Here is a 14840-nt window from a genome sequence, read left to right as displayed (position 1 = left end):
ATGAGCTGGCTGGAAATACAATGTTCACAAAGGATATAAATAAAGATGTGACTCAGTCTCACTTAATCTCTGTCCCACCTCTGCTCATGAGCTTCCTGCCTGTGAAGGCAGCTGGTGGACTTATCATGGGGCCAGAGCAGGAACCTATATACTGGCAGCACCAAAGACTGAGAGGCTTGTGCTTGAGCAGGAGTTCAAGCCCTGCACTGCCTTGGCAGCACTCTGACTGGCATGGTCATCCCTTTTCTGCTTCTGAATGAGAAAGGATTAAAAAATATGATGTGCATCTCACCCATATTGCAATCTAAGGCTAGGTAGGACAGTAATGATTCCTCAGCCTGGCCTCCTGCATCACACACACCAAAAGAAATCCTCATCCTGATGTCAGCATCAGATTTTGGTTGAGATTTTCCATGTTTCTTATCAACTCTTATTATTTAACCTCAGAAGGCTTCCCCTTCTCCTTTGAAAGTTATGTTCTTGAGTGGTTTCAGAGAACAGTAAGTCTACTGGCTCTCCGGGTGGGGAAATCGTGGCAGTAACTGTTTTCAAGGTGAAAAAGTTCACTGTGGTCCCTGAGCAGGAAGTGCTTTTCTTACATTTACTAAGAGGAGGGAGAGGGGAGGGTGGAGGTGGATGGATGGACGGACCAAATCACCTTTTGGAAGGAAGCTGAACATTAAATTTTTGTTCAACAGAAGGAAGGAAAAAGACATTTTGCATCCTGACATAGCTGAACTGAAGCCGCCCTCAGTCTTCAGCATTTGCTGAAACTTAGGATGAAGCTTGCAAACATGTGTGTCTCCAGAGCCTACAGTCCTCTCTAAAGAAAAAGGTAATGTAAATATGCACTAGACTAGCATCAGCTGTGGATTTATCTTAATGTGGTACCAACTGAACTCCTCCAGGTTCTCGGTTGTGCTCATCACAGCAGAAATCCCTGTACGCCGAGGTGCTGCTGGGGTAAGGACAAGGGGAACCTCACCACCCGGTATGGTTGTGGCTGCTTTTGTGGAGCAACTCACTGGCCTGGGTGGTTCCAGAGTGGAAGGAAGAGGCGGAGAGGAGCCCCATGTCTGGTGGTGGACAGGCATGGTATTAACACAGGACCTTCTCTCTCACGGCAAGGGAGAGAGCCATGTGGGCATGGCTTGTGCAGGTATGAGCGAGTTTGTGTCTGCAGCACAGGCGCTCATGAACATGCAGCTGTGCAGAGGTTCATCTCTGCACAGAGGGCTCCAACCACGCAGGGCAGTCCCAGGTTATGTGGGGTGTGTTTGCATTGCAGCAGCTTTCAGAAGCCACACGTACAGGCAGTGCCCCATGCTAGCACTTCACCAGTACGAGCTCCTGACCTTTCATAGGGGACCTGCCAGTGAAGTATTTCCCTTCACCCCATTTCTACCCTACCCCACTTCCCTGAGCTTGGCTGGAGCTCCTCACTGCTTTGAGCCACCAGGCGAGTAAAGCAGTGGGCCAGGCATCCGCCCATCTTGCTGGGTAGGCTGGGGACCTGTAAGGGACCTACTCGCCCCTCTATCTGCCTTCTTGTCCACCTGCCCCAGGGCTGGAGAAGGAGCTGCTTGCCTATCTTCCTTGCCTTTCCCTGAGTGCTGCTCTGACATATTTGCATCCCTGAGAATCCTAGTTGGTGTAGGAGAGCTGCATCCCAGCACAGCACGTCTGCTTGGCTGGACATTCATGCATGATGCAGCTTCTTTGAGGGGACCGGATTCTGGGGTCAGCCGCAAATTTCCTTGCTGGGAGGGTGCAGGGCTGGCCCTGGGGAGGGGGTTTAGGGCCAGCAGGTGTGAGGGAGGTCCAGCCTAGCGTCGTGGCTGGGAAGTGGAGGCACGCCATTCCACCAGGTGCTTTCCTCGTGGCCTAGGGAAGGGAATAATGTCCCTGATCCCGCGGCTGCCCCTCGGCGTGTCTCGTCCTGGGCGTCCTTGTGATTTGAGGGGAAGCCTGAGCCGCACGGTGCTCTGGGGGGAAGCCTGGCCGTGTTTGCTGCCGGGACCCCGGGGAGCTGGGACGGGGCGGTGCCGCCGCCCTCCCCGCCGTGCCCCAGTCCCTGTGCCCGGCACCGGGCTGGGGGGGGGTCGGTCGGGGTCGGGTTCCGCGTGCCCCCACCTGTCGCGCCAGCGGTGGCACATCTGGGCGGTGAGCAGCGCCCCCCCCCCCCCCCCCCGGGGCGGAACAACTGTCTCCATGGCGACGGGGCGCAGCGGGGGGGCCGTGGTGCCGCCGCCCCGCCCTGCTGTACCGAGCCGCGGCGGAGCCGAGCGGAGCCGGCGCGGCCCCGCGGAGGGCGACGGCACCGCGGGCATGGGGCCCGGCGGGCGGCGGGCAGGAGCGGGGCTTTCGGCGTCGGAGTGAGCGCGGGAGACGCCGGCGGAGCGCTGCCCTCCCTGCCGCTGCCACCGCCATAGCCCCCGGGGAGAGACCTTGTGCGGTGCCGCCCGACCCGGCTCGGATGCCGCCATGGGGAGCCGCTTCTCCAGCATCCCTGCGCTGCCCCGCGGCGGCCAGGGCCGCCTGCACCGCGCCCGCCACCACCACCTCAAAGGTACGGCTCGGCCGGCAGCCCCGGCAGGACGGGCATCCCGAGCACCCCGGGCATCCCCGGCAGGACGGGGACTCGCGGTACCCCGGGGCACCCGAAGCACCCATGCAGCCTGGAGCGGGATGGGTGCTCTGGGCACCCCGAGGTGGGATGGGCATCCAGGCAGGACACAAAACCTGGGCAGCCCAGGGACTCCAAATTGGGATGAGATCCCTAGGCACTCATAGCACCCCGAGCACCCCACGCCAGACAGGCATCCCGGGCACCTTGGGACAGGCTGGGCTCCCTGAGCACTCCGGGCAGGTTGGGCTCCCTGGGCACCCCGGGGTGGGATGGCTCCGTGCTTGGCACCCCATGCTCTCTGGCAGTGTGGGTCCCCCTGCCCTACTCCCAGCCCTTCCGCTTCTTTCCCAGCAGTGCCCTATGATCGGTGCACAGGTCTCTCCAGGCAGTGGCACCCCGGGAAGGCAAGGGACAACATGTCAGAGGAGTTGGACCACCAAAGAGTCCCCAGGTGTTTCTCAGTGAACAAAAGCTTTGCTTTGGTGTCTTTTCTGGGTGCTCCAGGAATGTGTCTGTGTGCATGGGACTGTCAGTCCTGTTTGGAGGAGGGCAGGGGGTGTTTGGGGCTCCTTGTCCAGCTTACATGGTTATTCTGTTCCTCATAAGGATGAAATCCCTTTTTTGAAATCCTGGGACACTGTTGGGAGCAAATTGGATGGGGATGACTTCTGTAAGGCGAGCAGGAGTGACTGCCCAAGGTCTCCTCTGTCCCTGCCCTTTTTAGCTCCCTTTTGCTGTAAGCTGGGAGGGTGGTTGCAGAAAATAACCTGTCATTCTTGAAAGGGGTTTCCTTGGGCAGCAGTACACACCGTATGTGTTCAGTGCTACCCAGGTACCTCTTCACTAAGCACATTTTCACTGCCAAAGACACTGAATGATGGAGGTAGAGGATGTCAGACATCTCTCTGTAAGCAGGCAATGAGGGAAGGTGCTGCTCCCACAGACATTTCAGATGATCAAAACTTGTTGCAGCTTCCCCAGTGTGTTGCAGAATTTGCAGCCACCAGCACGGAAAACAGGGATGCTGCTGTTCACCCTCATTTTTATTGAGCTTTTGGCTACTTCTTTGGCACAATCAAGGGGAGTGGAGATGGTTAACGATGAGCTGGACAACTGGTGGTTATACTGAAGGATTTTCTGATACTTGCATTATCCTTTCGTTACACCTCTCTGTACCCTTCCTCTGTACTTTGGTGATTCGGAACAGTTGTGTGAACTGAAGGTGATTTTATCGTGGCCTTTTTAATGGCCATGCAAGGAGACTATGAATGCTTACTGCTCTGTCATGGACAAAGTCAGTCAGAAACTCAGCCCAGACAATGGCTGTGCTTAAAATTAGACTTGCAAGGAGGGGAATGCTGAACCCTAAATGGTGAACCATCATCTTCTATCAATGCAAACATGAAGGCACACACGATGCTGTAGTAGTTGGTATGCAATTGTAAACTGCCAGGGAGGATTTGTCTCTTAAGAATCATGCTGTCAGCTGGAAATCTTTCTGGAGCAACCTTAAGCAGATAAGAATTTATAAACTGGAGCCAGAAGGGACACTGCCGCTTAATCCATTATCTGTGGCTTATGCGAGATTTTGATGATGCTCTGTATGAATCACCTGATTTTGGGGTGTGTGTGCAGTGTGTGTTAATGCCACTTTCTTTCTTCCTTTAATTTCCATTTTAATTAAATTTCTACCTGTGCTGAGGCAGCAAGCAGAAATGTTCTCAAGACTGTACTGTAGCAGAGCCCTGAAATAATTTTGATTTAAAGAGTTAACAAGGCATTGCCTTTGTTGTAAAACCCAAGCAACTGCCAGGGACAATATGTGCCTTTTCTGTCTTTTTTGAAACCGGACTGCCTCAGGTCCTACATTTAAATGCAGAATAAACAAGTCTGATTGCATCTGACAGGTTCCTGTAAAATGGTCTGGAGGCATAGCAGTGAAAGTATGAATGTCACACAGTTTTGTTACATATCTGCCATTTAACATTTTGTAAAGTGTGTTTTAATTGAAGGTCCCCAGTTGTTCTTCCCTCAGTGTCTGGCTCAGTGTTAGGGATACTGAACTTTGGTAATTTGGCCACCATCTAGTACTTCCCTTCTGCGTCAACCTCTTCCTAACCTGGTGCCAGGGGTGATTTAGGCTCATTCTTGCTAAAGAAGAAGCTATGATTGCATTCAATTTCCCAAGGTGGTCTGGGGGCTCTGAAGTCAGTCCCTGAACCTTACGAGTTCATCTCTGCTATGTAAGAAATAAGACCTTCATACATAATAGAGCTGTTGCCCACATGTACTGAAAATTTTTATACCCTTCTGTTAGTCCTGCTAAAAATGATCACCTTTAGTTAAGTAAATTGTCTGAAAATTTACTAAATTTTACTAAATTTACTAAATCTTCTGTGATGCTTTTGGTGGTATCGAAGGCATAGCACAGAAGTATCATTGAAGACTGGCATGGCTGGCAGAATACTTGCTTTGCTTTTGATGGTTGTGCATAAGAAGGAAAGCACCCAACCTGATTCTCCGACTTCAGCTGCAGTTTTAAAACCAGGTAGCTGAAATAGGCAGGTTTTACTGAAGGTGCCTGCAACAGTAAAGCTGGAACCCCAGGCTGATGATTTTAGAGTTGCTTTCAGAGTAGGACAGCACTTTAAAATCTGGTATGTCCAGCCCTTTATAAAAGGACTTCACATTGCTGTTCACGAGAAACTGCTAGACGCTAGCACTTTGGAATTAGTTATTCCAAAGCAGTAGGTCATGCCTGGATTGTTAAGCTGGATTTTGGTGTCACAGTTGTGCTTGCAGGCTTTGGCTGGTTTGGAGACAGTGAAAAGTCAAGTCAGTGGAAACAGAAGTCCTCCAGGACTGCAGCTGATAGATGCCACAGTCCTGTTGTGGCTGTTAATCTTGAAGTCATGGCCAGTGGTTGGAAGGAGTTCATCACTTGGTGATATCATGATGGGGAGGTTGAGGTGAGATTATTTTCAGCACTCCTGTGAGTATTTCCCTTCCCATAACCCAGATGTGGCTGCTTCTCAGGGGTGACGGAAGGTGATCCATTGTGTACTTTCCTAACGTTGAGCAAAAGATTATGATTATCTGGTAACAATCTCCTTAACGATGCAGCCAGATAAACTCCAGGAAATTTTTGCTGTCCACCCTTTCTGAAAAATGGTTTGCAATAAGTATTGGACAAGGTGCATATGGTTGTTTGGAGTGGAATCAAGTGGGAAAACTCAAGCCATATCTAATCTCCTGGATTCTGAGATGAAAAAGATCAACCTTTGCATCAGTGGCTCTGTGTACTGTTTATTTACTAGTGCCAGGGCAGTCTGGCTTGAACTATTCCAACCAAGAAGACTTCTATTATTTCTCAAGACGTACCTCCCCAGTTCAACCCATCTCCCTGCCCCAGGGTTCTTCCAAGACAGTCTATTCAACCTCCTCTCTAAGTTACCCTCCTTGCCTAGTGTTACATCTTCCATATCTCTGTGGCTGTTGTGTTCCTTCCTTAGCTACTGCTCAGCCTTGCTGGATGTGTTTAACTCTTCCTGCCGTGCTGTGTGGGCTGTGTACCCTGTTAGGGGAGTTGTGTAGTTCCCAGATTTGCTGGTCCAGAATGCTAGAAATGAAGTTTTTGCTAGCCCTTGGGCCAAAGGTGAGGCACAGGACCTGAATGCCATCTCCTGTGCTCCGTGGGCAAGTGGCTCTTTATCCTCACTTGTCTCCGTGTTCTCAGCTTCAAGAGGGCTTAGCCATTTCTGTGGATAGCAGATCAATATTACATTGTAAAAGCTAAGAAGTATTACTGTCTCCTCTCTTAAATCCTTTCCTCCAGCCTCCTACTCAGGTTTGCTGCTCTTTCCTGAGCCCCATCTTGCCTTGGAAGGTAGATCTCCACAGTGAGTGACAGCGAGCAGGATTTCTTCCTCTTGTTTTTCTCATGGGTTAATGCACCTATGATATTTATGCAAAAGAATGCATGCGCTATATTACAGAGACAGCCTGAACTAGTCAGAAATCCTCTTTTCAGCAGTGGCTGATTACTCATGGGTTATTCTGTATTATTTGTTTCACAGTGGCATCTGGAGGCTCCCGTCGAGATCTGAGTCATGTTGTGCTGGGTGCTTCCATAGTCCCCTGTACTTACTGCTCATTCATACAGATAGCTCTTGCTCACGTGTCTGGGTGATCTCTGTGGGATGATTTGGGGTTTATATCTCCAGAGTATCACATGAAGCAGGCTGGTGCCTTTGCAGGACAGTTCTTAGTCCTTTCTTTTCCTAGGAAACCTGAAGGCAGAGTCAGCAGTGGTTTGCTGAAGGGTGTGACTCTGCCTTTCTGGCTGCAAGCCCCCCAGAAACACAGCCTGTTGTGCAGCACTTTACCAAGGAGGCAGAGGATTTGCTGCTTTTCCTGGTGCGTGGGGGATACCAGTCATAATTATACAGTCTTTGCTTGCATTTTTGCAGTTACTGTTCCAAACTTTATATCCCACTGACCCATAAACACATCGGACTTTTTTTCTCCTTTCACTGGTATTTTGTGAGCTTCTGAAATACATGCAGAAGATAGTAATCTGGCTGGGGTAGGCATTTCAATAATTGTACATTGTTGATAGGAAAGACTATTCTGCTGCCAGCTCCATTTTGTGCACTTGCTAGATAAAACTAAGCGGGGGGCAAAAGGACGTCAGCAGCTGATGATCATGGGGATTAGAAGTTGGGGTGCAAGCAGTGCACCGGGGAGGATGTCAATAGTGATGCTGTGAGATAACCTCAGCTCCCATTGCTGTCATAATTGCTTCTTCTTTGAAGTACTGTTTCATTTTCTTCCAGCCTCAGAGAGTCAGAAGTTTCATCTTTGAAGGATGAAGGCTTTGAAGGATGCCTCCTGCTTCCTGCCCTTCTGCTTTCATTCTGTCCTGAATCGTGCTTGTTTCCCTCTGACCTCTCAGTGTGTCTGGGTTGTAGATATAAAGTTTTTCTTGCCTGAGGTTCTCAGGTTTATATGACCTTCTCCATAGCACTAGATTTTTTCCCAAGCTACTGAACTTTGATTTATTGCATTTAAACTGCCTAAAATTGCCCAGTGCTCCAAACACAGCAATTTATCGATCTTACTTTTCCTTTCCCATCATCCTTTTCCTAAGGTACTGAAGCCTCTTGGTGGAGCGGGTAATGCTGCAGCTTGTCAGAAATTTCCCAGGAAATCGTGTGGTGCTTTGCCAACAGGTGATGCTCTGTATTTCTCAAGGGCAAGAAAGGCTAGTTTTGAAAACCAGTAGGAATCTAAACATCAGTGGGGTGATTGAGCTGAAAATGTTAGTCCAAGGCTCAGTAGCAGTGCGGGGAAAAAAAAAAAAAGCAAATGAAATACTAGAAGTCATAAGGGAAGCCAAACAGAAGATAATAGAGGCCATGATTAGATTGTTGTATAAATCTGAATATTGTGTGTAGTTCTGGTTCTTCCCCTTCTGTCATCTTAAAAAAGATACAGGAGAACTGGAAAAGGTTCAGAGGAGAGCAACAGGGACAGTCAAAAGTCTGGATTAATTTCATATAAGGAACGATTGAATAAAGTAGGACTCCTGCCTCTGGAGAAAAGGACAACTGGGGTGGGAAATGACTGGCATGTAGAGAAGGGGCAGAGCTCCACTCTTAACTATATCTTCCTGCACAAGAATTAGGAGGACATCAAATGAAGTTGATAGATTCCAGCTCCTTTTGAACAAAAGGAGGTTGTAGCCATCTGCAGTGGCTAGTAGTTCTGTAAACCTCATTAACAGTGGATGTTATGGATGCTAAAATGCCTCCAGTTTTATGGGAGATTGGAGGAGGTCATGAAGGAGAAATCCTTTGAAGTTACATGCTTTGTATGACCACACACTCACTCTGCTCATATGGACTTCCCAAGGGGGTCGTCCTAAGGTTACACATGTTCAGTGAATAACACTGAAATGAGAACTTAAACTTCTCCACACCAGTGACAGGTGGAGCTGGGTTGTTCAGACATTGCAGTGATGGATGGAAGGACAGAGCCTGCTCTGATGTTGGCTGGACTTTAGCTGGATCCATCCTCTTCTTCATCAATGTCCCTGCCTGGGTGTTTACAGAGTGGTTCATTGCCATGGCAGCATCGAAGTCACACACAGAACATCTAGGCTTTAGCTGGGAGCAGCAGGGATTGTGATGAGGTCCCTGTGCAAACTCCCATCACAACTTTCTTGGATGAGGCTGTGTCTGCTGCACCTTTGATAAATAAAGGTGGTTTTGCATTTGTGGGCTCTTCTGGAGTAAAAGAAAGCAGGTTCTCTTTGCTTACATTGACCTCCTGAGTGATGGGGGCCTCAGTAGCCCCCACTTAATTTTGTTTCTTAGACTATTGAAGCAGCAGCTTTTGTGGATATCCCTGTATCTGGGAAGGTTCCTAATACAGAGGCTTGGAAGATTTCGGATTTGGCAGCTGTTCTTACCTACTGCTGCTAGGATAATTGCAGGAATCAGCTACTTGTGCATCGCTGAAATTGTTGCCCGTGGCAAGTACATAAGTACATGTTGTTTTACTTACGGTGCATACCTTCATGATGGCTACTTATTTCAAACTGGGGATCCACGTGTGCTCTGACTTGGTCTGTCTTGAAATTTTAGAACATCCGAGCAATCCAATTCTAAACTGTTCTGAGGAGTGGGGTCTGCAACGCCTGTGTTTCTGTATTGTCTCTACCCAGAAATGGTTGATCTAAGATTAACCTTAATCACAGCACTGTGCAGGTGCTCAGCACTGCGCTGCAAACTGCCAAATCCCAAAGTAGTTTCTTACTTTAATCACAGCACTGTGCAGGTGCTCAGATCTGTGCCACAAATTGACAAATCCCGAAGTATTGGGGACAAGAGCTGAATTTTAACTGTAGCTTAGGGTCTGGCAATGGTTAAAGTTTCTGCTGTGACTGTGCCATGTATACGTGAGCCTGAGCTACCTTTTAACCTAGCTAACTAGGGTATTGCTACCTGGTTAGCTGGGGAGGGGGGCAGGCACTTGGATACTTCCCCATACTAAAGTCTGGGTTGATGCAACTATGTGGTTAAAATTGAGGTGGGGTGGATTTTCATTTCCATTCGTTCTTGGGGATCTTGAGCTGATAAAAGCATGCTGTATGTAAGAATCTAGTTCATGTTTATCCTACTGGTTATTTGGCCTTCCAGTTACAGGATTAAAATAGGATTGCGTTTTAAAATTATAGGCCAGAGGATGCCATGGTGGTGTTATGTTTACACAATTCTCCATTAGTCCACCTTGGTTCAACTCTTTGCTGAAGCGTGGGGAAGGATTCTCAGCTCTCAGAAAACTGTCAGGTTAAGCCTCAGGGCTATTTTATGCAAAACTCTGAAAAGTAAATATTAATAGTTCTCAGTCAGCCTCAGAGATAAAATACCATGCAGGTATTTTAAAAAACCCACTTAATGCAGTAAATGTAAACATTTTTTTGAAACCCAGTAATAAGATTTTAGACAAAATAAATTCTAAAGTACCGGCATCACTTGCAGAGTCTCCTTCCTCTCTTTGTTCCTTCATATTCAATATTCGGGTTTCATGCTGGTAACACTGACGCTTCCAGATGTTCCTGCATGGCTTACACACACGTGCAGGGGCATATGCTGGGATTCCTTATTGGCTGTTGCTCTCATAATTTTTATGATATGGCCAGAATACACCCTATGTCTAACATCAGGACTTGAGAAGATCGGTAGGTCCCAAGTTACTTTCCAATAGCATTACAGTCCTTTCAGCAAAGCAATGGCTGGGGAGCTCTGTAACTAGCCAGTGCCAGTGTCAGTAACAAGCCAGTGGGGTAGCAAAGGAGCCTGGCTTCTGCAGAGACAAGGGACCATGGGATGTTGAGCAAAGCTGGAAATCCTTTGTACCAGTGGAATTAGTGAGGGGCACTTTTGGGGTATTGGTTTCTTATTTGGGGAGCTGAATGGGAGCATGAAAATCTCTGTGAGCTGCTCCGGGCAGGACATCCTTCTGGCTTCACCCTACTTGAAAGCTGTAGCTCTAACCCTGACCCAGTCAGAAGAACCATAATCAATCAATTTACATTGACTTCCCATATGTCAACATATGATTTAAAAACCCCACTGATCATCTTTTATCCTCTGTTAGGCATAAGCTCTGCTTGATTTCCCTTTAACTGCTACTTGGATGGAGACGTGACTGTGCTTTGTGCTCTGCTGCTCATCAACACCATCTAATGTAAAGATTAGTGTTAGAGTCTTAACTGGCTTCTGCACAGGCTTTTGCCAGGTAAGCCAAAGCAGCCGTGGATCCAGAGCTTACCTACCATCCAGATTCCAACTCTCCATCAGAAGGTTAGTTCAAATCTCCTTCTTAAGTGATACCTGTTTAATATAGCATTTAATTCTATTGGTATTACTCAGGATTTCTTTGATTTGAGCAACTGGTGCCATTGTGCCTTTAAATATCTATCTGTCTATCTATCCATCCATCCATCTATCTTGTGGGATCATTTTTGTCCATGATGAATGCCAGTTTTTTGTACTTAAAAGTATTCACTAGCTAGGAAGGGAAGAGATGGTTTCCCATAGAAATATTGAGTCACTGTAGAAGACAGGATACAAATAACCGTAAATGTTGCAAACAGAATCTGTGTATTACGTGACTGAGTGAGTCACTTGAATAGATGTGATGATAGAAAATGTGTCGCATTAATTGATTATGCTGCAGCATTTCAGCAAATACAGAAAAAGGAGAAGTAGCTGAAATAATTTACTTTTTTATTAAAAAACACAGTGAACACATTATAAGGCACCTGGGTAACCTCTGATGTTAGTACCGGATTTCTACATTCCCATTCCCATCTTATATCATTTAGTACACCCGTTTTAACAATACAACCCTTCAACAGTTATATCCCTTAACAGGCATGAAATAAAATAAAATAAAATAAAATAAAATAAAATAAAATAAAATAAAATAAAATAAAATAAAATAAAATAAAATAAAGGTGCAAAAAGTTCTCCCTACTTAAATCCATGAATACCTTTTGTTTTGAAAGGTTTAGAGTTGAGATGCCAAGCGATAAGTACTGACAGCCAGGAGCTTTGCTCCTCCACTTGAAATCTGCCCTGCATTAGCCGTGGCAGAAAGTTCTCACCATCTGCTGGATGCCTCATGGCCTGTGGAGGTTATCTGGTGCTCAGTGCACTTCCTTTGGACAGTTGTTCTCAGACCCTCTTGGCATGCGCTGGAGGACTTAGCAGAGAGACTAAAAAGCAGCTTGAGGTTTCAACCAGGTTTCAGTCCTGCAGGTGGGACCTGTAGCAGTGAACGGAGCGAGCTCTGGTTGCTCTTGCCCTCGCTCTGTGTGTTTGGTGGCTGAGCAGATATTGTCAGTCCAACACAAAGCCCAAGAGGAAAAATTACGGAGTGATGGGTGGGAATAGAGACTGAGGGTAAACTCCCAATTTGGAAATGTTAATGCTACATCCATTATTAATAGCCCCACTATGAAAGAAAAAATGCTTTGCTGCAAATGAAGCTGTGACAAGGAAGTGGCAGGCAAAATTAAAATTTCATACTTGCCGTGGTCTTACAATAAAGGTTTTGTGATACACACCCAGAAATGCCGCTATAAATAGTCTCGTTATCTAATCTTCCAACTCAGAATATGACAGCAGATTACAAGTAGGAAAACAACTAGTTCAGTGTAGCTTTTAGCTGTTTTCCCACTGCTTCCCTTGCTTCTGCTGGAGCATTATTGCTCTGCCCCTTGTAATTCATAAGGAGACAACATTATTCAGAAGTACAGAATGTCACTAGGAGAAGGAGAGTTCAGATAAAAGCCAGAAGATTTATGACATGGTTTAGATAAGGCCATGTAGGAACTGAGATGAGGGAAGTAATGATAATTCGCAGTCCAGCAGCATTTCTCAGGGTGTGGTGAGAACTTCTTGATGCCAACTCCATTGGGTCATATACAGAGCAGAACATGTTTTAATAAGGTGCTCTACATGTTTGATTGCAGAGGGAACCCTTTTGCTAATGAATAACCCAGATGATACATCATGCAGCATGGGCTCTGTCCGCATGGCTCTAGGATCTGATCCAAAACCAACAGAAAGTTCCTATGAAATTTCACAGAGACATAGCTAGCACAGAGTAAACCTCTTTTTCCTTTTGATCTTATTTCCCATGGGAGAAGAAGGAGTTGGCTGATGGTGAGGATGATACCTCCTCTCCTCCCCTCTCTCTGCCTCGCCAGTGATGCAAATCCTCGTTTCTGACCCTTCCTTGGAGCCCTCCCCGGCCCATTTCACATAGGGCACCTGAAGTCAACAAGGAGGGCTGGGAAAGCTCCCCTTGAGCAAGAGCAGCTAAAAACAACCTTCTGCAGCCTTTGTGCGTGGACGTGAACAACCCTTTCCCACAGAGGACTGCAGATTGCCTTCTGAACCCTCATGAAGTTTTCTTGTGGCAGCCATGGGAGGAGGCATGAGGGAGTACAGCTGTTGTAGATCTGAAACCCCACGAGACTTGAGCCATCCTCTTTTTTCTATATAGGGGGAGTTAGGAAGACTTTGAGTATTTATTCAAACCCCAGCACTGCTTGCCCACTGTGGGGTGGCTTCCCCGCCACAGGGCTTGGAGGAGGGTCTCCACTGGCATCATGTCCAGGCAGCTCAGTGGAGCGAGGTGGTGGTGGTCACACAGATGCTCTCCAGCCACGGCCAGCTACAGAAATCTTCCTGTGTGCCTCTATCACACCTTCCCATGGAGGAGCTAAAACAATGACAAAACGTGAGGAATTGAGCCTCACCACAGCTGTTGCGAGGAGGCAGGAAAGAGAATTTGACGCATTCCCTTGTTGTAAAATAGGCTGATGTCTAGGGAGGTAAAATGATTTATTTATATTTTTCACAACGATTCAGCAGGAGGAAGACTCAGTTCATCTGTTGAACACAGCAGTCTCACATCCATCAATTCCCATAGCGTTCATGTGATCCAGGCTTGGGATCCAGTTTTGCCTCCTAGGGAAATACTGGGACTTGAGCGCTTTCCCTTGTATTCCCAGTTCATCGACATAGCTGAGCAGGCGTTCACCTCCATCTACCCATGTCACCCTCTCCGCGTTCGGCAAAGCATGAGCAACATCCTTCTGAGAGGAGGCGATGGTGTTCAGCTACCACTGTCTCACGCAGTTGGGTACTTCTCTTTCGTAGCCATCTGAAAAAGCATCCTTAAATATTGTTAAAAGCAGAAGACCCAAAGGACATCCCTGACACAGCCTGGCTGAACTGGGGCTGAATACTACTAGAAAATTCTTTACCAGCCCAGATTCTGGTATTTCAGCTTAAATTCCCAGGAATAAGCAATTCCAAGCGCTGGCAGGTGAAATGCTTTCTGGACATGGGCTTTCTCATGCTGTAGCCTATTCAGCAGGAAGGAGCGTTGCCTTCTCATGATTAGATTCTGCAGGCAGATCAAATTTGCTGTTGGAACAGAGGTTTTATATATAGTAAAATGCTCCCAGGTGTGCTTTTTAGTAGCGTTCCTGGGCTAAAGCAAGGAATTATTAATAAGAGGCACCCAAACCATATTATGCACTGAAGCAGAGCTGGAACAGGGTGCTTTTGCTCTGATTCAGAGAGCTGATTGAGTTCAGTGACAGATGCCAAGTATTTATGTCCTTGCCTGAGTTTATCTGTTAAATTTGAAAGTGTTAAAAGCAGGAGTTATTTTTGGAATAAACGTATTAAATAGTGATGGAGAGGTCCAGCTAGGTATTGGTAGGATGGTATTTTATTATTATGTGTGGTTCTCCGAAGTACACAGCTGAGACCATCAGAACGGAAAGCTGTGGGGATAATACACTGCTCTAGATTTGCACCAGAATGCTTGAGTTTAGTTCAGAGAGCCCAGTGTCTTTGCTTGTGACATTGCCTGATATAATGAAGAATACAATTATGTTTATTGTATATATACAACTGCATATAATATATTGCATATAATATAATATATTATGCAATTGTAATAGTTGCTGTAAAGTTCCTGACAGTTGTCTGTATTTCTACATTAAGATGGGGGGTTATTTTAAGTATATTTTTTAGCATATTGACAAATGCCCAAACTCTAGAGGAGCTGTTACTTGCCTTGGAAACCATTGCAAACACACCTCTTGGTTCCTTTTGCT

The 14840-nt window shown here is 46.9% G+C and overlaps 1 protein-coding gene across 1 annotated transcript in view; it reads left to right on the top strand.

The window, feature by feature from the left end:
* Nucleotides 1-2265: 2265 nt before the first annotated feature.
* Nucleotides 2266-14840, top strand: part of NEURL1 (neuralized E3 ubiquitin protein ligase 1) — a 161688-nt gene continuing 149113 nt past the window's right edge. The window contains exon 1 of the mRNA XM_075757997.1: nt 2266-2569. Within this exon, the coding sequence (XP_075614112.1) occupies nt 2485-2569 (85 nt within the window). The 5' untranslated portion in view covers nt 2266-2484. The remainder of the gene's footprint in view (nt 2570-14840) is intronic.

The sequence above is a fragment of the Balearica regulorum genome, chromosome 7 (genome assembly GCF_011004875.1).
Source record: "Balearica regulorum gibbericeps isolate bBalReg1 chromosome 7, bBalReg1.pri, whole genome shotgun sequence".
In the NCBI taxonomy this organism is placed as follows: domain Eukaryota; kingdom Metazoa; phylum Chordata; class Aves; order Gruiformes; family Gruidae; genus Balearica; species Balearica regulorum.
Note: the sequence above shows the minus strand (reverse complement) of the source record. Positions and strands in the feature narration are given on the sequence as shown.